We start from the raw sequence: 26693 nt of genomic DNA on the forward strand, positions 1-26693 counted from the left end.
GAACGCTGATCGTGCACTGCCAGTGAATGCTTTTTAACCTGTTGCACCCCTACTGTTTATGAGTGAAAAACCTGTGTAGTATAATGCTGCAGGCTTAACTAAATTTACAAGGGGAATTAGGTTTGGGGAGGCTTAGCCTTCATTAAAATCCGCCTATGCGACTCTGAAGCTATTTTTGTGACTGAAAACCTCTCGAGCGCTGAGCCCTCAAACACTTATAAACTACAACTCCCATCTTTCCCCCAGCTTGGTTGCCGCGTCAGGTAATTCTGGGTATTGTAGTTCCCCAACTGCCGTGTGACCACAGCATTCGCTTTATTATGTTGACCCGAGAGGTCATGTGACTTTCTTCCTGGGGGCGTAACCAAGTGCAAGGTCACGTGAACCGATGTAAAATTCCCTGGCTCTGCTGGTGTCTGTCATATGACAGGAGTTTGTGCAGATGGAACGTCGGTGGCTGTCGGAGCTGCTCGTTGTGCTGCTGCTCGGGGCTGTCGGGAACTTGAAGGAGGCGGAGGGCTGCGGAGAACAGGCGAGCACGATGGGAAGGGAGGGCTGAGGGTAAAGAAGAAAGGTTCTATGTCCGAACTGCAGCTCCCGGCATCCCCAGCACAGCCAAAGGGAGTTGTAGTTCCTCCAGATCTAGTGATGGAGGCTGGACGCCCCAGGGTGTATTTATATTCCCTTGACACTTTTTAGCCACGTTCACGTCTCCTCTGGTGATATATTCCTTTGAGTGATACTGAAGTGCTGACACGACCATTCTGCTGGTTTGGGGGGGATACTGGGAGTTGTAGTTATACTGGTCCTGTGTATGTTGGTGGCACTGGGAGACAGGGCAGCCATCAGGGGGAGAGTTGTAGGGGGGCCCGGCAACGTCACACTTACTTGATTAGCCGGGCCCCCATCTTTCTGAGAGCTGCTGACTTTGGGAAGGCATGGACGTTTAAGGGGCCCTGGCCACCAATTTTCTTATAATGGAGGGGGGGCCCTGGCCACCATTTTTTTTTTCTCATGTGGGGGTCCTAGCCACCAATATTTTTTTATGGGGGGCCCTGACTGCTAACTGTGCTCATTGGCTACAAGCTGGGGAGAGAATACAGATCTGGGGTGGGAGGGGGTGATAACTGTGGTTATACTTTTAGGAACAAAAGAGGAAGCGCATACAGATAAGTCACAGTTTTACTTGACACCTTTGCTTTAAATATTAACCCATCCAAACCTGACAAGCCCGGGGAAGTCTACTCTGACTCCAAAGAAAGTCTGCAGCTTCCACAGAGATCCTTTAAGTTGCATCTTTATATGTTGTAGAATGGCTACTACTTGACCTGCACCCGTCTCAACCCGAACCCCCGAATCCTTTGTGAAAGATTCGGCCAAATACCGAACAGAATCCTATTTAGCATATGCAAATTAGTGGTGGGAAGGGGAAACGATTTTTTTACTTACTGGTTTTGTTATAAAAAGTCATGAATTTTCCCTCCCCTAGGATTCTGGTTTGGCCGGCTGAAGGATTCGCCAAATCCAAATCCTGCTAAAAAAAAGGCAGAATCCCGAACCAAATCCTGGATTCGGTGCATCACTAATATAGACCCGCACCTCCCCCACCAGCTCGGTATCAGGCCAGCCGGCACATCACTAGTTATTGCTTCTTTTTCGTTCTATTTCTATTCAGGCCTCTCCTATTCATGTTCAAGTCTCTTATTCAAACCAATGCATGGTTGCTATGTATTTGGCCCTAGCAACCAGATTGCTTAAATTGCAAACGCAAAATAACTCAAAAACCACAAATAATAAAAAATGGAAACCAATTGCAAACTGTCTCAGAATATGACTCTCTACGTCATACTAAAAGTGTATATAAAGGTGAACAACCCCCATACATGGTCCTATTAAATCCACCTCCAGATGAAATTGTTGGCTTATTGCCCCATGTTTGGAGGTCTGAGAAGAAGGTAGAAGGACAGAGCCCTGACAACTGGTCCAGATCACAGGATGGGGGCGGAATGGATAACAATGTGTGCATGAAGTTCATATATAGATGTTCCAGTAAGTCTGACCTGGTAACATATGTGACAAGCAGACCAGCAGCAGGGTATTGCCCACCAATAGATCTTCCCTTAAAGGGGAACTATTGCGACCATTATAATTTTATATGAGCTTCTTCATAGAGAATTAAGAAACTTTCTAAATACAATCAATTAAATATTCTGCATTTTTTCTAAAATAATTGCGTTTAGATTCACTATCCCTCTCTCAGCATCTGTTTCTCTTCATTCTCTCTTCATGCAGCAGTTGGGTGTCAGATATTCATTGACAGTTAGATCCAATATATCTTATAGGGGGGCTCTCTTTCCTAGCAGATGTATTAGAGCTCACTCAAATAACTGATTCCAGTACAAACTAAATCTAACAAAATAACTGCCTTTTGCACAAATTCTGCATGTAGAGAGACATGATGTCTGGTGATTTTAATAGCGTGAGCTCTAATACATCTTCTAGGCAAAAGGAGCCCCCCTATAAGATATATTGGATCTAACTGTCAATGAATATCTGACACCCAACTGCTGCATGAAGAGAGAATGAAGAGAAACAGATGCTGAGAGAGGAATAGTGAAGATAAACGTAATTATTTCAGAAAAAATGCAGAATATTTGATTGTATTTAGAAAGTTTCTTAATTCTCTATGAAGAAGCTCATATTAACTTTTTATTTCAGAAACAGTACAGAATATTTAATTGACTGGATTTAGAACGTTTCTTATTTCAGTATGATGGAAGCTTATATTAAATTTTCATTTTAACGATAGTTCCCCTTTAAATAACTGGCCATCGGAACCTGCTACTAGTGCGTTTTGCCTGTATGACATACTTTGAAAAGGTTCCTCCTTTTGTCCAGTTATTTGAGGCTATTTCATGGATCCTCCCACCATGCTTGTCAGATTGCGTTAGTTCCCCTTTAATTGCATTAAGATAAGTGGATGCTGTAAGTTTAATTATAACACAATGCACCGTATTCTTTTAGTGTAATGTGGTTAAGGTTGATTTTTCAATAGGGAGGGAGCTGATCTGAATGGGATAACTGCAATACAGGGACGGAACTTAGCTGCATGCGATCTTAACAGGGCAAGATCATGAAAAGATTACTATAAACGGCTCTTTTTTTTTAAAAAATAAAATTCAAAATATTTAATTTTCTCAGCTCTTCTGCTCAGGGTGGGGCTGTTACCCATTGTATCCAATTGTCGTGCCTTTGCCTAGTAAGCTTTCTCATCTCAGTCTCTCTGCTAATTCATCCTATAATAGGGAATTACATACCCATCTTGTCATTTATCAAGCCCTGAGCAGTGATACCTGGCATTAGAAAGTGGTTTGTTCAAGCGATAAGACTGGGGAGGCGATTAGAGTGTGGGACCCAGACTTAAAGGGGTTGTTTTAGTTAATTTTAGTATGATGTAGAGAGTGATATCCCAAGACAGTTTGCAATTGGTTTTAATTTTTTATTATTTGTGGTTTTTGAGTTATTTCGTTTTTTATTCGGCAGCTCTCCGGTTTGCAATTTCAGCAGTCTGGTTGCTAGGGTCCAAATAACCCTAGCAACCATGCATTGATTTGAATAAGAGACTGGTATATGAATAGGAGAGGGTCTAAATAGAAAGATGAGTAATAAAAAGACACTTTCCAAGATGGTGACCCCCTGTGACCAGTTTGAAGTCCTGGATCATTGCTGCTATTGACAAGCTGAAACTTTAGCCTCGTGCAATAAGTTCACTATATAAAATATGGTTATTTTAGCCATATTAAATTTTCAGTATATTTAACCCTCCTTTAAGGGTGTGTTACAAGCCATTAATGGTGACAAATGTGTTTGTTTTTTCTCTTGCCACCTTTAGAGCTGCCCCCAAGCCCCTGATGGATTCCTAAATGTGCATCTCATCCCTCACACTCACAATGATGTGGGCTGGCTGAAGACAGTGGACCAGTATTACTATGGAGGTGAGATCAGCAGTAACTATACAGCTACACCCACAGTCTGACTTATTAGTGTAAATTATACCCTTATAAACGGTGAGTTCTGATGTCATTTCTGTCACATGACTCACTGAAACTTGTGTATTATAATAAATAAAGTCCCCCCAGTTGCAAAATATGAGGATATTCGTAGTTACCTCGGCGGTTGACTCACTGAAACTTGTGTATTATAATAAATAAAGTCCCCCCAGTTGCAAAATATGAGGATATTCGAAGTTACCTCGGAGGTTGACTCACTGAAACTTGTGTATTATAATAAATAAAGTTCCCCCTGTTGCAAAATATGAGGATATTCGAAGTTACCTCGCAGTTCCATGACCTGTATAAAAACACTCTGCCTTCGGCCTCGTGTTTTTATATGGTCATGAAACTCTCGGTAACTTATAATATCCTTATATTTTACACAAGGGGGTACTTTATTCACGATATAAACGGTGCTCAGTGATGTCATTGGTTATGATCAGTGCTTAGTGATGTCATTTTTGCCACATGACTCACTGAAACTTGTGTATTATAATAAATAAAGTGTTCCAAAATATGAGGATAATAGAAGTCAACTCAGAGTTCCATGACCTTCGGCCTTGTGCTTTTATATGGTCATGGAACTCCTTAGTAACTAATAATATCCTTATATTTTACAAGAGGGGCACTGTATTCACTATATAATACTTTGTCTCTTGCAGCCCGTAATGATATCCAGCATGCTGGGGTGCAATACATCCTGGACTCAGTGGTTTCACAGCTCCTCCGTGACCCCAATAAACGCTTTATTTATGCGGAATCTGCCTTTTTCTGGCGCTGGTGGAAGCAACAAGACGAGCAGATGAAAAGAGACGTTACCCGCCTCGTGGAAGAGGGTGAGTGTAGCAGCGAGAGTACATAGAATAAATGGTCTGAGCACTCGCTGGTCTCGTAAAATATGTTTGCAGAGACAGAGCTCAGGAACATCTAGGATTGAAGTCGTTAAACTTTTTTTAAACATAAATACTGGGTAACTAGGCTGTGCAAGATAAAAAATGTTTCTAATATAGTTATTTAGCCAAAAATGTAATGTATAAAGGCTGGAGTGACTGGATGTGTAACATAATAGCCAGAACACTACTTCCTGCTTTTCAGCTCTCTAACTCTGAGTTAGTCAGTGACTATTAAGCTGGCCATAGACGCAAAGATCTGATCGTACGAATCGAGGATTCGTACGATTTTCGGAACGTGTGTGGAGAGTCCCGACATTTTTCGTCCGGCAGAGATCGGTCGTTTGGTCGATCGGACAGGTTAGAAAATTTCTGTCGGCTGCGGGTAATATCTCTGTGTGTATTGCCGATCGTACGATTTTCAGAGGGAGACTGTCACTAGTTTTGTCTATCGTACGTTTGCTGTCAGGGGCAGAACATCGGCTGATCTGTTCTAAACTAATAATCTGACTGGATCTGACTGGTAAGACTTTGATCTGAATGGTTAGTGGCGGGTCGGGAGATGGGAAAGTCCGATCGTACGGTGATTCGTATGATCGGATCTTTGCATCTATGGCCAGCTTAAGGGGGGCCACATGGGACATAACTGTTCAGTGAGTTTGTAATTGATCCTCCGCATTCAGCTCAGATTCAAAAGCAACAGTTATGACCCATGTGCTGAAAAGCTGAAAAGCAGGAAGTAGTGTTCTGGCTATTCTGTTACACATTCAGTCACTCCAGCCTTTATACATTACATTTTTGGCTAATTAATTATATTGAAAACATTTTTTATTTTGCACAGCTTATCTTTACCCAGTTTTTTTTATTTTTATACTGAACAATTCTTAGCCAAACATATATTGCTTTTTACTCAAGGCCAACATTTAACCCGCTGATATGCCGCTATCATTAGGTTGTTATTACTACCTGAGTGACTGTTTCAGGGCGCCTGGAGTTTATAAACGGGGGCTGGTCTATGAACGATGAAGCCGCCACACACTACAGTTCCATTATTGACCAGATGACCCTGGGGTTGCAGTTCCTGAAGTCCACGTTTGGGGATTGTGGCAGACCACGCGTGGCTTGGCATATTGATCCCTTTGGACATTCCAAGGAGCAGGCCTTGCTGTTTGCCCAGGTAACAGAATCTTTCATGGCACATGGAGTAGAGTCAGTTAGTTCAGTCCCCAGTTCTCAGGCATTCCTTTCTGCTAATGTACTCTCCTCTTATTCTGTGTTCCTCCTTAGATTAGAGTGTACATTCTGCAGGGCAGGTTTCTCTTCTCCCAGTGGTTCCCCTTTGTCTGTATGCTATATGTGTCCTTTTGTATATTAGAGTGTAAGCTCTGCAGTACAGGATTCCCTTCTCCCAGTGGTTCCCTCTCCCTGTATTGTATCCGTGTCCCTCTATATATTAGAGTGTAAGCTCTGCAGGGCAGTACTCTCTTCTCCCAGTGGTTCCCTCTCTGTATTGTATCTGCTTCCCTCTCTATATTAGAGTGTAAGCTCTGCTGGGCAGGATTCCCTTCTCCCAGTGATTCCTTCTCTCTGTATTGTGTCTGTGTCCCTCTGTATATTAGAGTGTATGCTCTGCAGGGCAGGATTTCCTTCTCTCTGTATTGTATCTGTGTCCCTCTGTGTAAGCTTTGCAGCAGAATATTCCCTTCTCCCAATGGTTCCCTCTCCCTGTATTGTATGTGTGTCCCTCTGTATATTAGAGTGTAAGCTCTGCTGTGCAGGATTCCCTTCTCCCAGTGGTTCCTTCTCTCTGTATTGTATCTGTGTCCCTCTGTATATTAGAGTGTAAGCTTTGCAGCAGAATATTCCATTCTCCCAATGGTTCCCAATATTGAGTCCATTTCCCGCAATACTTTAGTCTAATGCCTTCAAGATATGACTTGGTCCTACTCGTGATCCCTTTAGTCTCCTTTATTAGTACCTGTCTTTGTGCCTCTGTATATATCGTAATCAAGGCTTTTTCTCTCTCAGATGGGCTATGACGGATTCTTCTTTGGCCGCTTGGATTATCAGGATAAGGCTAACAGAGAGAAGACAAAGCAGATGGAGATGCTGTGGAGAGCAAGTGATGACATTCCCCCACCCTATGCCGACCTCTTCACTGGTCAGTGTATTAATACTCTGTGCTATTACACTGTATAATCTCTAATGCAGAGACTGTGATATTATTATTTGTTTAGATAAAGGGGTGGTTCACCTTTATGTTAATTTTTACTATGTTATACAATGGCTAATTCTAAGCAATTTTTTAATTGGTCTTCATTATTTCTTTTTTTATAGCTTTTGAACGATTTGCCTTTTTTTTTTCCTGACTTTTTCGAGCTTTCCAATGGGGGTCACTGATCCCATGTAAAAACAAATGCTCTGTAAGGCTACACATTTATTGTTATTGCTACTTTTTATTACTCATCTTTCTATTCAGTCCTCTTCTATTCATATTCCAATCTCTTATTCAAATCAATGCACAGTTGCTAGGGTAATTTGGACCCTAGCAACCAGATTGCTGAAATTACAAACTGGAGAGCTGCTGAATAAAAAGTTAAATAACTCAAAACCCACAAATAAAAATTGTAAATTGTCTCAGAATATCACTCTCTAGAACAGTGATCCCCAACCAGCGGCTCGTGAGCAACATGTTACTCACCAAACCCTTGGATGTTGCTCTTAGGGGTTTCAAAGCAGGTGATTATTTTTGAATTACTGGCTTGGAGGCAAGTCTTTGTTTCATAAAAAACAAGGGTACTGCTAAATAGAGTCTCCTGTAAGCTGACAGTCTACATAGGGGCTACCAAATCGCAAATTACAGCTGTTAATTGGCATCCACAGGGACTTTTCTATGCTTGTGTTGCTCCCCAACTCTTTTAATATTTGAATGTAGCTTATGGGTAGAAAAGGTTGGGGATCCCTGCTCTAGATCATATTAACAGTTCATTTAAAGGTGAATAACCCCTTTAAAGGGGAAGTAAAGTTTAAAATAGAATAAGGCTAGAAATGCTGTATTTTGTATACTAAACATAAACATGAACTTACTGCACCACAAGGCTAATCAAATGATTTAAGCTTTCGAAGTTGGCCACTGGGGGTCACCATCTTGTAACTTTGTTATACATCTTTGCAAGACCAAGACTGTGCACATGCTCAGTGCGGTCTGGGCCGCTTAGGGATCGTCATAAATGATCAAAACAGCACAAGTCAAATAATATCTGCCAGAAGCCGATACAGCAAGACTGATTAATAATCAGAATAAACAGACTGCACTGGCTCCTGTGTTGTCATGTAATCTAATGTGGATTTTATAGTTTTTGTATTGTTTAATACAAACTTTCTCCAACTCTGCAGAACCAGTGGCTGCAGCAAAATAATCCTCCAAATAGAATCCCAGTTTATCTGTTTAAATCTGGCTCCATGATCTTTGTCCCTGCAGCTGGAGTTGGAAACAGTAAAGGGGATGTAAAGGCAAAAATAAAATCCAATACAAATCTCTACACAGTCGCCGACTGCTCTACAGGGAAACAAACAAAGCTGCTTGAGTTCTGCATGGCTGGGAAGTAAGACGGGGCTCCCCCTGCTGTTCATAAGTATGATTGTTTCACTGCAGAGCAGTTAGGGACCGTCGGAACACAGCAATAAATGAAGGGAGAATTTCACTGCATACAGTTAGGTTTCTTATAAAAACGGTACACATTAAAGTATATTTGAGAGGTTTCTTTTTCATTAAAGAAAGTAAAAATGGGATTTTATTTTTTTGCCTTTACATGCCCTTTAATAACACATTTCTAGATCCAACTAATAAGTTATTTACTACCTTGTATAGCACCAGCAATTGAAACAGCACTCCCAAGAGTTTCATAATTCAAGAAGCCCTTCTTATTCTGATGGTGAAACCTCCTTTCCTCATGTCCCATACACATAACAGTGTATTGAGATTTGTTTGCATCAACTCACAACCTTTGTGTTGTTAAACCCATCTACATATATTCTCGTTTATGCTATGATTGGTGCCCAATGTGTGCCTTTTTCTCTTCTCTTTAGGGGTCCTGCCCAATGGCTATAATCCTCCTGACGGCTTTTGTTGGGATCAGCTCTGTGATGATGTTCCCCTTATCGATGATCCATCTATAGAAGATTATAATGCAGACGTTATTGTGAAAAAATTTCTTAAGGCAGCAACACAACAGGTATCTTATTGACAGTGAGCTGAGCTGATTGTGTATATGAGGGGCACTGCTGCTGGCCGCACTGTACCTGTATGGTCACAAGAATTTTCTATTGATACTTGAAGAAATGATTTTGACCTGTGTTTTATTCCTAGGCAGAGAAGTACCTCTCCGATCATATTGTCATGACAATGGGGTCTGATTTTCAATATGAAAACGCTATACTGTGGTTTAAGAACATGGACAGGCTGATTAAAAATGTTAATATGCAGGTAAGGTGCCCCACTATGTAACATTTCTCCTGTTATTCTTAGAGGGTCGATGAAGCGGTAGTTCACCTTTAAACTAATTTGTACGGGTATGGGATCCGTTATGCGTAAACCAATTATCCTGAAAGCTCAGAATTACGGAAAGGTTGTGTCCCATGGAATCCATTATAATGAAATAATCCAAATTTTTAAAAACAATTTCCCTTTTCTCTGTGATAAGACAGTAACTTGTACTTGATCCCAACTAAGATATAATTAATCCTTATTGGAAGCCTCTTGGGGTTATTTAATGTCTATATGATTTTCTAGTAGACTTAAGGTATGTAGATCTAAATTACGGAAAGATCCGTTTTCCGGAAAACCCCAGGTCCTGAACATTCTGTATCGCAGGTCCCATGCCTGTAGTATGCTATAGATAGATAGAATATAATTTATCTTCTACTACTTATTGCACACGATTTTAATTTTTTCATTATTCATAATTAGGGATGCACCGAATCCAGGCCTTTTTCAGTCGGATTCGGCCGAATCCTTCTACCCGGCCAATCCGAATCCTAATTTGCATATGCAAATTAGGAGTGGGGAGGGAAATTGCATGACTTTTTGTCAGAGAACAAGGAAGTAAAAAATGTTTTCCCCTTCCCGCCCCTAATTTGCATATGCAAATTAGGGTTCGGTATTCGGCCGAATCTTTCACGAAGAATTCGGCCGAATCCAAAAAAGTGGATTCGGTGCATCCCTATTCATAATGAATAATGTAGCTGTTGTTCAGCAGTTCTCCAGTGTGGAATTTTACCAGTTGTTTAGTTGCTAGGATCCAGTTTACCTTAGCAACTAGGCAGCAGTTGGAACGAGAGCCTAGAAGACGAACAGGAGAGTAGAAATGTAAGTAATAACAAGTAACCGTAACAATTAAACAAATTCACAGAACAACAGTTGGAACAGGTGGAAAGAGGCAGAAGAAGAAGAAGAAGAATGCAAAAACGATACATAAACAATGGAGACCAATAGAAAAGTTTCTTAGAATTGACCATTCTTTAACATAGTAAAAGGTAACTTGAATGTGAACTACCCCTTTAAGCCAATCACATATTTTGATGGTAGAGGCTTTAGCTTTAGACTCAGATGACAGGGGGCCATATTCCATTCGCAGTGCCATTGCAAGATCAAAAACCACTGGCAGACAAAGGGTTTAAACAAAACCGTTTTATTTTTCCGTAATTTCTCATTGTCAAATATTTAATAAACCTCGGATGATGATGTTTGATGTTATCTGGGATTTACAGTGAGACAGAACAGTCTGTTCTTTCCGCTCCCTTGTTTCCCTTCTGTGTAATAATAAACCCCAGGTCGCCAGGAATATGATCTGTATATGCGATATCAAACTGCATCATCTCTATCAGTGCTGCGTCTGCTGGTTTTAGGTTTCTTTGCTGCCGTATTGAACAACGAGGCATCTGTTCTCTGTAATCCCTCGGTACAGGGCCACCGGAAGTGGCATTTTAGAGGCTTAGCCAATGGCCCTCACTCTAATCTTTCTAAGAACAGTTTAGTAAAGGTCTTGTGAACTTTATACACCACCTCCGTATCCAAGGTATGCACCACGTCAGCTTGGTGCACCCATATGTAATGTTTTATCTAGGGATGCACCGAATCCACTATTTTGGATTCAGCTGAACACCCAAATCCTTCTCAAAAGACGAACCAGATCCAAATCCTAATTTGTTTATGCAAATTAGGGGAGGGAAGGGGAAAACATTTTTTACTTCCTTGTTTTGTGACAAAAAGTCACATGATTTCCCGTATCCCTAATTTGCATATGGAAATTTGGGTTCGGCTGGGCAGAAAGATTTGGCTGAAGTCTAATCCTGCTGAAAAAGGCCAAATCCCGAACCAAATCCTGGATTTGGTGCATCCTGAGTTTTATCCTTTAAATTCCATTCATTAAAATTAGGGATGCACCAAATCCAGGAGTCGGTTCGTGATTCAGCCAGGATTCGGCCGAATCCTTCTGGCAGGCCAAACTGAATCCAAAACCTAATTTGCATATGCAAATTAGGGGTGGGCCAGGGAATTGCATGACAATTGTAACAAAACAAGGAAGTAAAAAATGTTTTTCCCTTCCCACCCCTAATTTGCATATGTGGATTCAGTTGGTATTCGGCTGAATCTTTCCCGAAGGATTCGGGGGCTCGGCTGAATCCAAAATAGTGGATTCGGTGCATCCCTAATTAAAATTAATATGAATCAGGACATAGACATACGTTTGTCACGCTCCGATGTAAGACAGGACAGGTATAGGATTCGTTATCCGGAAACCGGTTATTCGGAAACCCGTTATCCAGAAAGCGCTGTGTTACAGGAAGGCCATTACCCATAGGCTCAATTTTAATCAAATAATTAAATTTTTTTTTTTAAAAAAAAAAATGTTTACCTTTTTCTGTGTAGTAATAAAACAGCAGCTTGTACTTGATCTCAACTAAGATATTATTAATCCTTATTGGAGGCAAAACCAGATTATTGGGTTTATTTAGGGACAGATTTATCAAAGGTCGAGGTGAATTTTCGAATAAAAAAATTAGAATTTCAAGCTTTTTTTTTTGTGTATTTCGACTAGGGAATAGTCCAAATTCGATTCGAATTTAATTTTTTTTTAAAAATTAGAATATCGAAATTTATCGTACGGTCTCTTTAAAAATTCGATTTCAACCATTCGCCATCTAAAACCTACGGAATTGCTGTTTTAGCCTATGGGCGACCTCCTAGAACCTATTTGGAGTCAATTGTTGGACCCAAATTCGATCGAATGCGCTATTACTTTTCGTAAGATTCGAATTGGGCCAAATACGGACCTATTAGATTGAAAACTGACCTATTCGACCAAAAAGAAAATTCAACTTGATTTCAATTGGTCTTTTTGAATTTTAATTTCGACCCTTGATAAATATGCCCCCTAATGTTTACATGATTTTTTAGCAGACTTAAGGTATGGAGATCCAAATGAAGGAAATATCCCTTATATGGAAAACCCCAGGTCCTAAGCATTTTAGATAACCGGTCCCATGCCTGTACCAGACCCCACTCACATTCCAGATTTAAGAACGTTCTAGCCAGTGACATGAACTCTATACAGGAGCTGGGGGAACCAATAGAAATCAGTGCTGCCGTAGGTAGGGGACAATATTCTTGTCCTTTTAACCCATGAACACTTCTTGTTAAAACTGCACTGGAATGGGAATTAATTCGCCTTCCAAACACTTCTTAAGTTCAGTTGTTTTTAGATTGTTCTCCAGAAAGACTTTTCTTCAATTACTTAACATTTTTTATTTTTTTACCATTTTTCCAAAATCTAAGTTTAAAGTGGTGGTTCACCTTCAAGTTAACTTTTAGTATGGTATAGAATGGCCAATTATTTTCTGTAGTTTTTTAATTATTTGCCTTTCTCTCCTGACTCTTTCCAGCTTTCAAATGGGGTCGCTGACCCCATATAAAAAACAAATGCTGTGTAAGCCTACATAGTTATTGTTATTACTATTTTTTTATTACTCCTTTTTCTATTCAGGCCTCTCCATTTCTCAGCAGCATATCTGGAGTATTAGCAACTATTGTATCAAGTCTAACAGCTGCCTGTAATGAAACCCAGAGATTCTGCTCAGCAGGGACAAAGATAAGAAATGTATCAACTAAATGTATCAATTTAGAACAGTTTAGAGGGTCGGCGACCTCCCCTCCAAGAGCTGCTTTAGAAACATGAAAAATTAGACTTAACACTTCAATACTAGAAAAAGGGTCACACATAGAAAATAAAAAATAATTGGAAAAAAAAATCTTTATTTCTGGTACACCATCTGAAACCAACTGAAATGAAAAAAAGTGTTGGAAGGAGAACAATCCCTTTAACATCTTCTTTGCTTTTCTTTCCTTTTTGCCAGCAAATTAACGGCAGCAAAGTGAATGTCTTTTATTCCACTCCGAGCTGTTACCTGCAGTCACTGCACAGAGCCAACGTTACCTGGTGAGAAGAAGTCACTTGTGTGTGTGTGTGTGTGTGTGTGTGTGTGTGTGTGTTCTTATACACACTTCATAACTGCTTTATTTTCATGGGAAATGTTTCTCTTTCTTGAACATGTAGTGTCTCTCTGTCCCTTTGCTGTTCTCAGCACTGCTTACCCTGACTACATGCAACCTAGAACCAATGTAGCCGTACACTGCTCTCCTCTAGCAAAAACATCCGCTCACTTCACTAATTCTTCTTCCTTAAAGGGCACCTATCACTGATAAATTTGCCCCCCCCCCCGCCACCTACTGTGCAGGTTAATAATAGAGCCCACAGTCTGATTGGGGGAAACAATTTTTTCCAAAAATAAAGTTGCCTCATTAGCATTATACCATCCACATCGGGAGGGAGCTTCATGTTTGCCTACCTGCATACGCATAATGAATAAATGTCCTGGTTCAGCACCGGATTTCTCTCCCGGGCACCCCGAGGCCTCTGGGTCCTAGCTCCTGATATTGGCATGCACCATTCCCCCTCTCCACGCAAGTCCACGTCATAGCGCTGGGGGACGATGCGTTCCCCATACACTTTAGGATGTGGCTGGGCGGCATGCCGCCCCTAAAAATTTGCTGCCCTAGGCCCGGGCCAGAAATCTGGATCTGAGTGGATGTGCCCCCTAAGTTTACGTCACACTTACTCATTTGGCAAATGCATTTTCCCCAACTTGGCCAGACAACCGGGAAGTTCCATATTTAGTGAAAAACGTATTCTTTCCCACTGCCGGAGTGCAGGCTCTAGTAGCCTGTACCTCTGGTGGGGGAAACCATTTTTCAGTGATAGGTGCCCTTTAAAGGAGGACTAAACCCTAAAAATGAATATGGGTAAAAATGCCATGTTGTATGTACTGAACTTATTGCACGAGGCTAAAGTTTCAGCTTGTCAATAGCAGCAATGATCCAGGACTTCAAACTTGTCACAGGGGGTCACCATCTTGGAAAGTGTCTGTGACACTCACATGCTCAGTGGGCTCTGATTGGCTGTTGAGAAGCTAAGCTTAGGGCTCGTCACTAATTATCCAGCAGAAAATGAGCTTCCCTGGCTGTAATTTAAGCTGATGCTACAGGTTTGCTGATTATTCAATTCTGATGCTAATTGCACTGGTTTCTGTGCTGCCATGTAGTAATAATAAACCAAATAAAGTTAATGGTAAGATGTTTAATGCTGGCATTGAGCGATGTCTGACTATTCGTTTTGGTCCATAGCAGATAGTATGTGTAGTACCAAGTGATACATTGTATGAATGTAACACATCCTAGCAGATAAGATAAGAAAGCAATATTGTTGCAATATACCCTGATCTTTCGTTAATTTTAAATGAATGTAACTTATTTAAATGAATGTAACAAATTTTTTTTTAAATTATTATATTTATATGTATTATTATGCAGCACGGGAACACAGAAGATTTCAAATACGCACAGTTCACAAATGTTTTATATGGACACAATGGACTTTTTTTCTCAATGGGAAATTTTTAATGACTTTTAAACTTCTCTAAAAGCGATGTTTTAAATATTTAATTGGAGACACACCTTCTCTGACCATTATCCACTAGGTGTTTGAGGGTGAATGAAGGGAGGGTTTAAAGCCTGTCTCATTCTGTTTTTGGTACACTTGAAAAAGAGTATGCAAGACCCGAAACATGGTGTGTAGTATTCTTTAATTAACACAATCACGGCATATTGCTATCTGGGAGTGCTCTCCTCTAACTATATGAAATAATTGATCTAAGGAGGAATAACGAATAAAGGCAGTGCGGGGGAATTCTATGTGTACTGTATATTGTGAGTGGGTCCCTAAGCTCAGTAAGTGACAGCAGCACAGAGCATGTGCAGTGAATCAGCAGAAAAGAAGATGGGGAGCTACTGGGGCATCTAGTTCTCCTTTAATAACAGAAATGCACAGGGCATTGTGAGAAATACCTTTGGGTGGCTGGAGCAAGGCTGATTACATTTACCTGCTTTCAATGGTTCCTGTGGTCGGGATGAGCAATGAAGAGAATCCATTTCTCAATATGTAGTAGACTCTTCCAAGCTAATTGCTATCGGCAATTGCAATTGTGCAGTTTTTGCATCTGTTTTTAAATCAGCCCTATTGCCTTCAACAGCTGAATTACATTCTCTTTTATTATGCAAAATTGTATATTTTATTTCATTTGGGTGAAACAAAATATTGGTTTGTTGGGTTATCTTGCCGGGGAGACACTCACTGTGAATCCATTTCTCTCTCTCACACAAAGGCCAGTGAAAACAGATGATTTTTTCCCTTATGCTGACGGCCCTCACATGTTCTGGACGGGATATTTCACCAGCCGCCCGGCTTTCAAAGGATACGAGAGGCTGAGCAACAACTTCCTTCAAGTGAGTGGTGGTCATGCTGGTAAATTAAGTAAAAATTAAATTAATAGAAAGGTCTCAATGGTATCTTTTCTGGTACTTTATGAAGCTTTCTAATTAGACCTCTCATTCTCAGCTGTCATTATATCTCCCAGGTCTGCAATCAGATGGAGGCTTTATCAGGAGTGGAAGCAAGAAATGGACCCTATGGGCAAAGTAACAGTACTGTTATGAGTGAGTTATAAATAACTGTTAGGGGTTTATGTTTTTATAAAATAAATTCAACCGTAATGCTTTAATTATTGTGACCTGGCCCCTTAGTGACTTATTGGAACTGTGATTCCTTATTACAATTAACCTGCCACTTGTTGTCCCTGTAACTCCTTTATTACATTAACCCCACCCCTGAGCCCCTTATTGTCCCTGTAACTCCTTATTCCACTAACCCCTCCCCTGAGCCCCTTATTGTCCCTGTAACTCCTTATTCCACTAACCCCTCCCCTGAGCCCCTTATTGTCCCTGTAACTCCTTATTCCACTAACCCCTCCCCTGAGCCCCTTATTGTCCCTGTAACTCCTTATTCCACTAACCCCTCCCCTGAGCCCCTTATTGTCCCTGTAACTCCTTATTCCACTAACCCCACCCCTGAGCCCCTTATTGTCCCTGTAACTCCTTATTCCACTAACCCCTCCCCTGAGCCCCTTATTGTCCCTGTAACTCCTTATTCCACTAACCCCTCCCCTGAGCCCCTTATTGTCCCTGTAACTCCTTATTCCACTAACCCCTCCCCTGAGCTCCTTATTGTCCCTGTAACTCCTTATTCCACTAACCCCACCCCTGAGCCCCTTATTGTCCCTGTAACTCCTTATTCCACTAACCCCACCCCTGAGCCCCTTATTGTCCCTGTAACTCCTTATTCCACTAACCCCTCCCCTGAGCCCCTTGTTGTCCCTGTAACTCTTTATTCCACTAACCCCTCCCCTGAGCCCCTTATTGTCCCTGTACCTTCTTATTCCACTAACCCCTCCCCTGAGCCCCTTATTGTCCCTGTAACTCCTTATTCCACTAACCCCTCCCCATAGCCCCTTATTGTCCCTGTAACTCCTTGTTCTATTACTTCCTGTAAAAATACTTTCTTATAAAACTGTATGGCAACCCAGAAGAGGTATGAAAACTTCTAATAGCAAAGGTATATGAAGACTGAGGGCAGTTTAGGTTTACATTGCTTCTATTGGCAGCTTCTCATTGCTGATTGTCTCCTTTCAGGGCGAGCTATGGGTGTAGCGCAACATCATGATGCTGTGACTGGTACTGCCAAACAACCTGTGAATAATGACTACACTCTCCGCCTGTCTCAGGGGTGGGACAGCTGCCAGGTACTGTCTATTTCCCTTGTACACTACTGATGCAGCAATGAGTCAAATGTTTACTCCTGTATAACAAACCCATAGCAACCCACCAACAGGCAGTATGTAGTAGTCTGCTGAATTGCCTAAAATGAATTCCTATTCTCTCTCCCTATTCTGTTGCTGCTGCAGGTGGTGATCAGCAACTCTCTGTCCAGCCTGACTGGGATCAAGGAAAACTTTGCTTTCTGCAATCTGCTCAACATCAGTGTATGTCATGTGACAGAAACAGCCAATAATGTAAGGAAAGAAATAAAGGGTGTCAATAATCTGCTTCCTTATTCATATGGGTGCCAAGCCAGACAACACACATAATGTCTCACTGTAACACCTGGAGTTGTAGTGGGGACAGTCCACAGACCAATTGCCTCAGAATATAACTGTCTACATCATATAGTCTACATCATATAGTTAATGTAAAGATTAATCTCCCTATTAATACTGCCTCATACATAAATTCCTTATAGCTGTTTATGGAAAAGGAACATCCACCATCTGCTGTTGCTACATTGTCTTTCTCTTTATCTTTCTGGTCAGTTCAAAGTGTTCCTGTACAACCCTCTTGGGCGCAGCATCACATGGAACGTCCGGCTTCCCGTTAACGGCCATGCCTATAAAGTTATTGGCCCCAATGATGAAACTATACCTAGTGAGGTGAGTAAAGATCTGGCTCCTACCCCCAAGCAGTTATAGTTATATATTTGCAGCTATATTAAGGTTAAAGAAATATGAGCACTGTCCTATTGGGAATCCATCTTTTGACACATTTTTCTTCTCCGTAGGTGGTAGATGTGTCTGACTTCACAAAGGAGTTGCGTTTGTATCAGGGGCGAGCCGAAAGAGAGCTGATATTCCAGGGTCAAATACCAGCCATGGGGTTCAGCAGCTTTACAGTAGGGAAACTGTCCCTACCAGACCGATTTGTCTTCAAGAGCAAAAAGGGCAAAAAGCAGCCGGACAAAATCCAAAACCAGGTGTGTTCTTATGTAGTTACATGCATCCTTATTGCCCTGTAACTCCTGATTTCACTAACCCCTCCCCTGAACCCCTTATTGTCCCTTTAACTCCTTATTCCACTAACCCCTCCCCTGAGCCACTTATTGTCCCTGTAACTCCTTATTCCACTAACTCCTCCCCTGAGCCCCTTATTGTCCCTGTAACTCCTTATTCCACTAATCCCTCCCCTGAGCTCCTTATTGTCCCTGTAACTCCTTATTCCACTAACCCCTCCCCTGAGCCCCTTATTGTCCCTGTAACTCCTTATTCCACTAACCCCTCCCCTGAGCCCCTTATTGTCCCTGTAACTCCTTATTCCACTAACCCCTCCCCTGAGTCCCTTATTGTCCCTGTAACTCCTTATTCCACTAACCCCTCCCCTGAGTCCCTTATTGTCCCTGTAACTCCTTATTCCACTAACCCCTCCCCTGAGCCCCTTATTGTCCCTGTAACTCCTTATTCCACTAACCCCAACCCTGAGCCCCTTATTGTCCCTGTAACTCCTTATTCCACTAACCCCTCCCCTGAGCCCCTTATTGTCCCTGTAACTCCTTATTCCACTAACCCCAACCCTGAGCCCCTTATTGTCCCTGTAACTCCTTATTCCACTAACCCCTCCCCTGAGCCCCTTATTGTCCCTGTAACTCCTTATTCCACTAACCTCTCCCCTGAGCCCCTTATTGTCCCTGTAACTCCTTATTCCACGAACCCCTCCCCTGAGCTCCTTATTGTCCCTGTAACTCCTTATTCCATTAACCTCTCCCCTGAGCTCCTTATTGTCCCTGTAACTCCTTATTCCACTACCCCCACCCCTGAGCCCCTTATTGTCCCTGTAACTCCTTATTCCACTAACCCCTCTCCTGAGCCCCTTATTGTCCCTGTAACTCCTTATTCCACTAACCCCTCCCCTGAGCCCCTTATTGTCCCTGTAACTACTTATTCCACTAACCCCACCCCTGAGCCCCTTATTGTCCCTGTAACTCCTTATTCCACTAACCCCTCCCCTGAGCCCCTTATTGTCCCTGTAACTCCTTATTCCACTAACCCCTCCCCTGAGTCCCTTATTGTCCCTGTAACTCCTTATTCCACTAACCCCTCCCCTGAGCCCCTTATTGTCCCTGTAACTCCTTATTCCACTAACCCCTCCCCTGAGCCCCTTATTGTCCCTGTAACTCCTTATTCCACTAACTCCTCCCCTGAGCCCCTTATTGTCCCTGTAACTCCTTATTCCACTAACCCCTCCCCTGAGCCCCTTATTGTCCCTGTAACTACTTATTCCACTAACCCCACCCCTGAGCCCCTTATTGTCCCTGTAACTCCTTATTCCACTAACCCCTCCCCTGAGCCCCTTATTGTCCCTGTAACTCCTTATTCCACTAACCCCTCCCCTGAGCCCCTTATTGTCCCTGTAACTCCTTATTCCACTAACTCCTCCCCTGAGCCCCTTATTGTCCCTGTAACTACTTATTCCACTAACCTGACCCCTGAGCATCTATTGACGATTCTTTACTCTCTCAGTATTATAGGGTTGACTTTGACCCAGAAACAGGATTGATGAGTGGCATTCACAACCTGGAAAAAAATATCTCCTTACCATTAACACAGAGTTTCTACTGGTGAGAGTGATATTTAGTAAATGTATATATACACACTGTGACAGGTTAATCTTTATAGGGATATTTCTATATAATCATTTATATATACAGCAGCTACTGTACTGGTTATTCGAATGCATGATTAGCAAGTAGGTTGGTTTAACAAGGTTTCCACATATATATATATGTTTAACCTTTATCCTTCCATTTTTTAGGTATAACGCCAGCATTGGGAATGAGGAGAGTTCCCAGCCGTCAGGAGCTTATATCTTCAGGCCAAACAACTCAAGCCCACTGCCTGTGTCACAACACTCCCGTAGTTACCTAGTGCAGGTGAGGTGGAAACACGTAGTCCTCTTTATATTTTCTAACATCATATTTCTTCTTGGCACATTATCAATTACTCCCAAGTGCATCTGTCCCTGGTCTGTCACAGCCCCATTCTATAAATACCCTGTTCCTATTATTGCTTTTATACAGGGCTTTCCCCATATAACTGTCTTTATTATACATGGCTTCAACTTGAATTCTCCTTCTGCAGAATTCTTTGGTGCAGGAAGTGTATCAGAACTTCTCTTCCTGGTGTTCTCAAGTTGTCCGTCTGTACAAGGATCAGAGATACGTTGAACTGGAGTGGACAGTTGGTCCAATCCCCATTGGGTGAGTTGTGCTGTGTGTAAGAGGAAGGATTGTCTGTAATGAATTGTACCTCTGTCACTAACTGCCTTTCTGTTATTGCAGAGATGGGTGTGGAAAAGAAGTGATCAGTCTGATTGACACTAAACTGCAGACAGGTGGTGTTTTCTATACGGATTCCAATGGCAGGCAAATCATGCAAAGAAGGTAGGGACTTAGGTCTTCTGTCCCATAGTTCCCTCTGTCTGTGTCACTGTATCACCCTGCAGTGGGAGGGACAGACTCATGTCCCATAGTTCCCTCCTGTCTGTGTCACTGTATCACCCTGCAGTGGGAGGGACAGACTCATGTCCCATAGTTCCCTCCTGTCTGTGTCACTGTATCACCCTGCAGTGGGAGGGACAGACTCATGTCCCATAGTTCCCTCCTGTCTGTGTCACTATTTCACCCTGCAGTGGGAGGGACAGACTCATGTCCCATAGTTCCCTCCTGTCTGTGTCACTGTATCACCCTGCAGTGGGAGGGACAGACTCATGTCCCATAGTTCCCTCCTGTCTGTGTCACTGTATCACCCTGCAGTGGGAGCGACAGACTCATGTCCCATAGTTCCCTCCTGTCTGTGTCACTGTATCACCCTGCAGTGGGAGGGACAGACTCATGTCCCATAGTTCCCTCCTGTCTGTGTCACTGTATCACCCTGCAGTGGGAGGGACAGACTCATGTCCCATAGTTCCCTCCTGTCTGTGTCACTGTATCACCCTGCAGTGGGAGGGACAGACTCATGTCTCATAGTTCCCTCCTGTCTGTGTCACTGTATCACCCTGCAGTGGGAGGGACAGACTCATGTCCCATAGTTCCCTCCTGTCTGTGTCACTGTATCACCCTGCAGTGGGAGGGACAGACTCATGTCACATAGTTCCCTCCTGTCTGTGTCACTGTATCACCCTGCAGTGGGAGGGACAGACTCATGTCCCATAGTTCCCTCCTGTCTGTGTCACTGTATCACCCTGCAGTGGGAGGGACAGACTCCATGTCTCTTCAGTATTTAACTTATTTTTTTAACCTCAGGAGGGATTCCCGTGAAACATGGAAACTTAACCAGACAGAACCTGTGGCCGGAAATTACTATCCTGTTAACAGCCGTATATATATAAAGGTGAGGACGTAAATGCTACAAGAATTTGAGGGGATCAGTTAATGCTGACCCCTCCCCCATGCACAAAATAAAGGAATGTGATGATGAGGAGATGCAGGAACAAATGGGGTTACTGTTCTGAATATGGACCCATTCATTCAGAGGATGCACTTAAAATAACAAAGGGTAATTTTCCCTTAAATATAGTTGTTGTGTGCATGAGAGAGGCAGTGGGTTAAAGGAGAACTAAAGCTTAGCTAAAGAAGTAGGTAGAAATGTTGTACATGATGTTTTGTGCTTCTGTACCAGCCCAAGGCAACCACAGCCCTTTAGCAGTAAAGATCTGTGTCTCCAAAGATGCCCCAGTAGCTCCCCATCTTCTTTTCTGCTGATTCACTGCACATGCTCTGTGCTGCTGTCACTTACTGAGCTTAGGGACCCACTCACAATATCATCATCATTTATTTATATAGCGCTGTCAATATACAGTACACATAGAATAGAAATGTCACAATATAAGGCTTATAATTAATACAGATAATTGCTACATGGCAGCACAGAAACCAGTGCAATTAGCATCAGAATTTAATAATCGGCAAACCTGTAGCATCAGCTTATATTACAGCCAGGGAAGCTCATTTTCTGCTGGATAATTAGTGACGAGCCCTAAGCTTAGCTTCTCAACAGCCAATCAGAGCCCACTGAGCATGTGAGTGTCACAGACACTTTCCAAGATGGTGACCCCCTGTGACAAGTTTGAAGTCCTGGATCATTGCTGCTATTGACATGCTGAAACTTTCGGCTGCTGCTATAAAGCCAGAAAATAAAATGGAATTTTTAGCCATTCATTTTTAGGGTTTAGTTCTCCTTTAATATTCCTTCAGGGTGCCTGGTTATCATTATAGTAAGGTAGATGGGTAGTTACAAGCAGAATGTAATCACACGTCTGCACTTATCTGTCCCTCTATCTCTGCAGGACAAATATACTCAGCTCTCAGTTCTAACAGACAGATCGCAGGGTGGATCCAGCATCCGAGATGGTTCCTTAGAGCTGATGGTAAGTGATTTAGTTGGCAAGGAACATCTATAGCCAGCCAAGATGATTTCCATTTTGGGTTTCTCGTGCTCTAATGCTCTTCCCTCAGGTTCACCGGCGCCTTCTGTATGATGATAACCGTGGAGTTGGAGAGCCCCTGCTGGAGAATGGGTTTTTTGGGGAGGGGATTGTAGTGAGGGGGAGACACTTACTGCTTCTGGATCATGTTGAGGAGGCGGCTGATGCACACAGGACCCTCGCCCTGCAACAATATATGTCCCCTCAAGTTGTTCTCTCCTATGGGGATGGGATTCCCTACAGCCAAGAAGGGACTCCCCTGAGAAAGGTAAGTTGCATGGCCTTAATGTAATTGAACAGAGACAAAATATTTTGTTGGCAAATAAAGGTTGGTCATGTATTGGCCAACCTGGGTTTGTCTGACCATTTGGCAAATGAGCAGATGTGAGGAGGAACTGAGACTGTCACTTCCATATCTTCTTACGTCCCATCGACTCCTCATAGAGGGGCATTGGCAAAATATATAAAGGGAACCATCATTTTTGTGTTTGCTGCAGTTTTCTGTCAGATGAGGAGCACTTCAACCACAGCCAGGGGCAATACTCCTATATAGTCATGTGCATAGGGTTGGCTATATATGGACAGCTGGGGGTATCCCTGTCCTAAATCATTGGCACACGTACAAAAATATTCTAATGCATTTGCTGATTGGGTAGGACAGGGTTACTCCTCCCAGCTCTGCTGCTGGATGTCGGGAGGCTGTGCCGGATGTAATTTCAGTGCAGTTTGCAACTTTTAATTTCTTTGTGACAGGTACTGGGGTCATTCATTGGAAAACTCAAAGTAGGTGAAGGAGATCCACAGGATTAGTCAGAGACTGTAAGGGAGCCCACATGGGGCATAACTGTTCAGTGACCCATGTGACTCACCAAGTCACTGATTGGTTACTGCCTGTTAATTAATCAGTGGAAACCAAGAGAGCTACAAAGCAGGAAGTAGTGTTCTGGCTATTATGTTACACATCCAGTCACTCCAGACTTTATACATTACATTTTTGGCTAACTAACTATATTAGATATTTTTTTTATTTTGCACAGCCTATCTATTTACCCAGTTTTAATTTTATACTGAACTGTTCCTTTAATCCTTTGTCTCTAGTTCTCAGCACTGCGCAGCGAGCTGCCCCACAATGCCCACCTGCTCACATTCGCCATGCATTCTCCGGATAAGATCCTACTGAGACTGGAACACCCATTCCAGAGCCAGGAGAGCAAGAACAGTTCTCAGCCAATCACCATCAACCTGAATGTGAGTACTAACCTCAACTCCTATAAACCACCTCACCCGCTAAAGCTAATTTACCCTCCCCTAAGTAAACCTTATGAGCAATTCTTTCTACTCTTTGCAGACTTTGTTTTCCTCCGTATTTCTGTCTGACTTTGAAGAAACCACACTAGCAGCAAATCTAGAAAAGAGCCGTCTGAAGCGCCTAGCATGGAGAACCAAAACAGGTACTGTGTAATACGACAAACCAATATGGAGCAGGCACTCAAATAAGGCAAACTTCCACCAGGCAAGTCATAGTGAACAAAGTTTATTGTGTCCTCAGCCTGACGCGTTTCGTGTCATCAACACACATGATTAAGTGTTGATGACACGAAACGGGTCAGGCTGAGGTCACAAACTTTGTTCACTATGACTTGTTGCCTGGTGGAAGTTTGCCTTATTTGAGTGCCTGCTCCATATTGGTTTGTTGGTTTTATCTGCCCCCCGTGCTGAGGGCTCAGGGCGGTGCACCTGGGCCACTTCCCGTTTGTGGTGAGTAATCATTACACTGTTCGGAGACCCTAATACTGTGTAATACCGACTCAGTCTGCCACCATATATTCAATAATGCTCACCATAAATTTTGGGGCTACACTGTATTGTAGGCTGAGAACAAAAACCCCTGTGGCATGGAAGAGATCGGAGTGCAACTTCCAATTTTCTTTTAGAGCGAGAGGACAGGTGCTTTAAGGTTGCCAGGTTCAAAGCAACAAAGCCGAGATTTTAATGAAAGAGAAACCTTAGACACATTTCCAGCAAAAACACAGAAGTGCAAAATGGTTTACACTTGTACAAGCAGGACCGCCATTAGAAATCACAGGGCCCCATACAACAAAATTTCCTGGGCTGTGCCCACCGCAGGCCCCACCTACAGGTCTGCCCTCCCCACCCCACAGGTCCACCACACCGTAAAAAAAAAAAATATTGGTGGCTAGGGTTCCCACATGTTAAAAAAAAAAAAAAAAAAAAAAAATTGGTGGTCAGGGCCCCCCATAAAAAAACATTTGTGGCCAGGGCCCCCATTAAAAAATATTGGTGGATAGGACCCCACATGAGAAAAAAAATTGGTGGCCAGGCCCCCCTCCATTATAAGAAAATTGGTGGCAAGGGCCCCCTCCTCCATTTTAAGAAAATTGGTGGCCAAGGCCCCCCCCCCTCCATTATAAGAAAATTGGTAGCCAGGGCCCCTTAAACGTCCATGCCTTCCCAAAGTCAGCAGCTCTCAGAAAGATGGGGGGGCCCGGCTGATCAAGTAAGTGTGGCTTGGCCTACAACTCTTCCCCTCTGATGGCTGCCCTATGTACAAGTCACACTGATTAACCAGACATTTCCTCTCCTTGCCCAGGGTCAGCCCTCCAGATGGACACTCCCCGTTCTCCTGTTTTGGACCCGTCCAACGTAACTCTCTCCCCGATGGAGATCCGCACATTCCTGGCTACCATACGATACCGTGACAAGACTGCCTTGCATGGTCGATAACAGGACTTGGGGGACCCTGCCAGGGGGCACAGGGATTCCCTTCATACCACCCCACACAGCTGCCTATGCCCCATACCTTCATTTTGTGTCCTTTCACTTGCTTCTGCTTGTCTCATGCACACATTTTGTTGGAAAATATAAATAAATAAAAACTTTTTTTTAAACAGAGACCAAGCCTTGAGCCATACACACCAGCCTGATGATAGGGATATGGGGGTTGATATGATTCGAATAGGGACATATGAAACAGAAGATTGGTGGTATTAGGTGCCCTTGGAAATCCAGACACAGTGGGTGCAAACAGAGCTTCATTTAAATGCTAATTTAAACTCCCAGGGTCAGATTTTAACCTTTAGCACAAACACATAACACCCCAACTGCTATGGTGTCATTTATAATATTCCAGAACTCTTGTACCGTGTCTTTATATGCAGGGTTGGCAGCTGCCATCTTTGGCTACGTCACATTTGTTTTTAGGCTTTCTAGCGGGATGATGGTTTTCAGCTGACCCCACATACTTACCCCCCAAACACACACTTTTTTGATGCAAACTATTAGATCGGAGTCAGTACAATGGACTGTAAGCAAGGATGCTCTATTCAATTCCTCATTGGCCGGTACCCTTTCCAGCTGCTTAGTATGGCACCTTACATGCCCTGAGAATGGGGCTCTTGGGTCAAATCATCCAACCTGCCAAGATAATGTGAATTTATACGGAAAACCATACAAAATATTTGTTTCCTTAACCAGTTCCTATCATTTGTCTTAGACCGATACAGAAATCTGCATTTTATCCACTTGCCAACGGCTGATAAATCTCAGCTGATTTTATTAGGTGATCATTGCAGGTACAATCTTCCCTTAGGGCCGAGACTTACGGTCAGATTCTGGGAGATAAGTAGACCGGCGTCAAATCTCCTCTTCTTCGGGGCGACTAATCTCCCCGCACTGCCTTCCTCCCGGCTAGAATGTAAATCGCTGGCGGGATGGCTCTGAGCGCTTTGTTTTCCAAGGTCGCCCAAAGTTGCCTCACGAGGAAGCTTTGGTAAATGAAGCGATTTGAGTGCCATCCCGCAGGCGATTTACATTCTATCTGGCAGGAAGGCAGTGCGGGGCCCCGAAGAAGAGGAGATTTGTCGCTGGGCAACTAATCTCCTCTAATCTGCCCGTGTGTCTTTGCCCTTAAAGGGGTTGTTCACCTTTTAAATAAACTTTTAGTATAATTGGTTTTCATAGTTTATTATTTGT

The 26693-nt window shown here is 42.8% G+C and overlaps 1 protein-coding gene across 1 annotated transcript; it reads left to right on the forward strand.

Moving 5' to 3' along the window:
* The first annotated feature begins 370 nt into the window (after positions 1–370).
* Positions 371–25613, forward strand: man2b1.L (mannosidase, alpha, class 2B, member 1 L homeolog). The gene is made up of 24 exons (XM_018253697.2): positions 371–532; positions 3893–3995; positions 4715–4888; positions 5926–6119; positions 6971–7103; positions 9032–9177; positions 9312–9428; positions 13358–13440; positions 15722–15842; positions 15974–16052; positions 17085–17194; positions 17357–17464; positions 17762–17878; positions 18007–18198; positions 19739–19836; positions 20031–20148; positions 20357–20475; positions 20557–20658; positions 21520–21607; positions 22563–22643; positions 22732–22968; positions 23799–23948; positions 24049–24151; positions 25312–25613. Exons 1-24 carry the CDS (start codon positions 443–445, stop codon positions 25443–25445), a joined length of 2997 nt encoding a protein of 998 aa, XP_018109186.1. The 5' UTR covers positions 371–442; the 3' UTR covers positions 25446–25613.
* The last annotated feature ends 1080 nt before the right edge of the window (positions 25614–26693 follow it).

Source organism: Xenopus laevis, chromosome 3L (genome assembly GCF_017654675.1).
Source record: "Xenopus laevis strain J_2021 chromosome 3L, Xenopus_laevis_v10.1, whole genome shotgun sequence".
Classification (NCBI taxonomy): Eukaryota; Metazoa; Chordata; class Amphibia; order Anura; family Pipidae; genus Xenopus; species Xenopus laevis.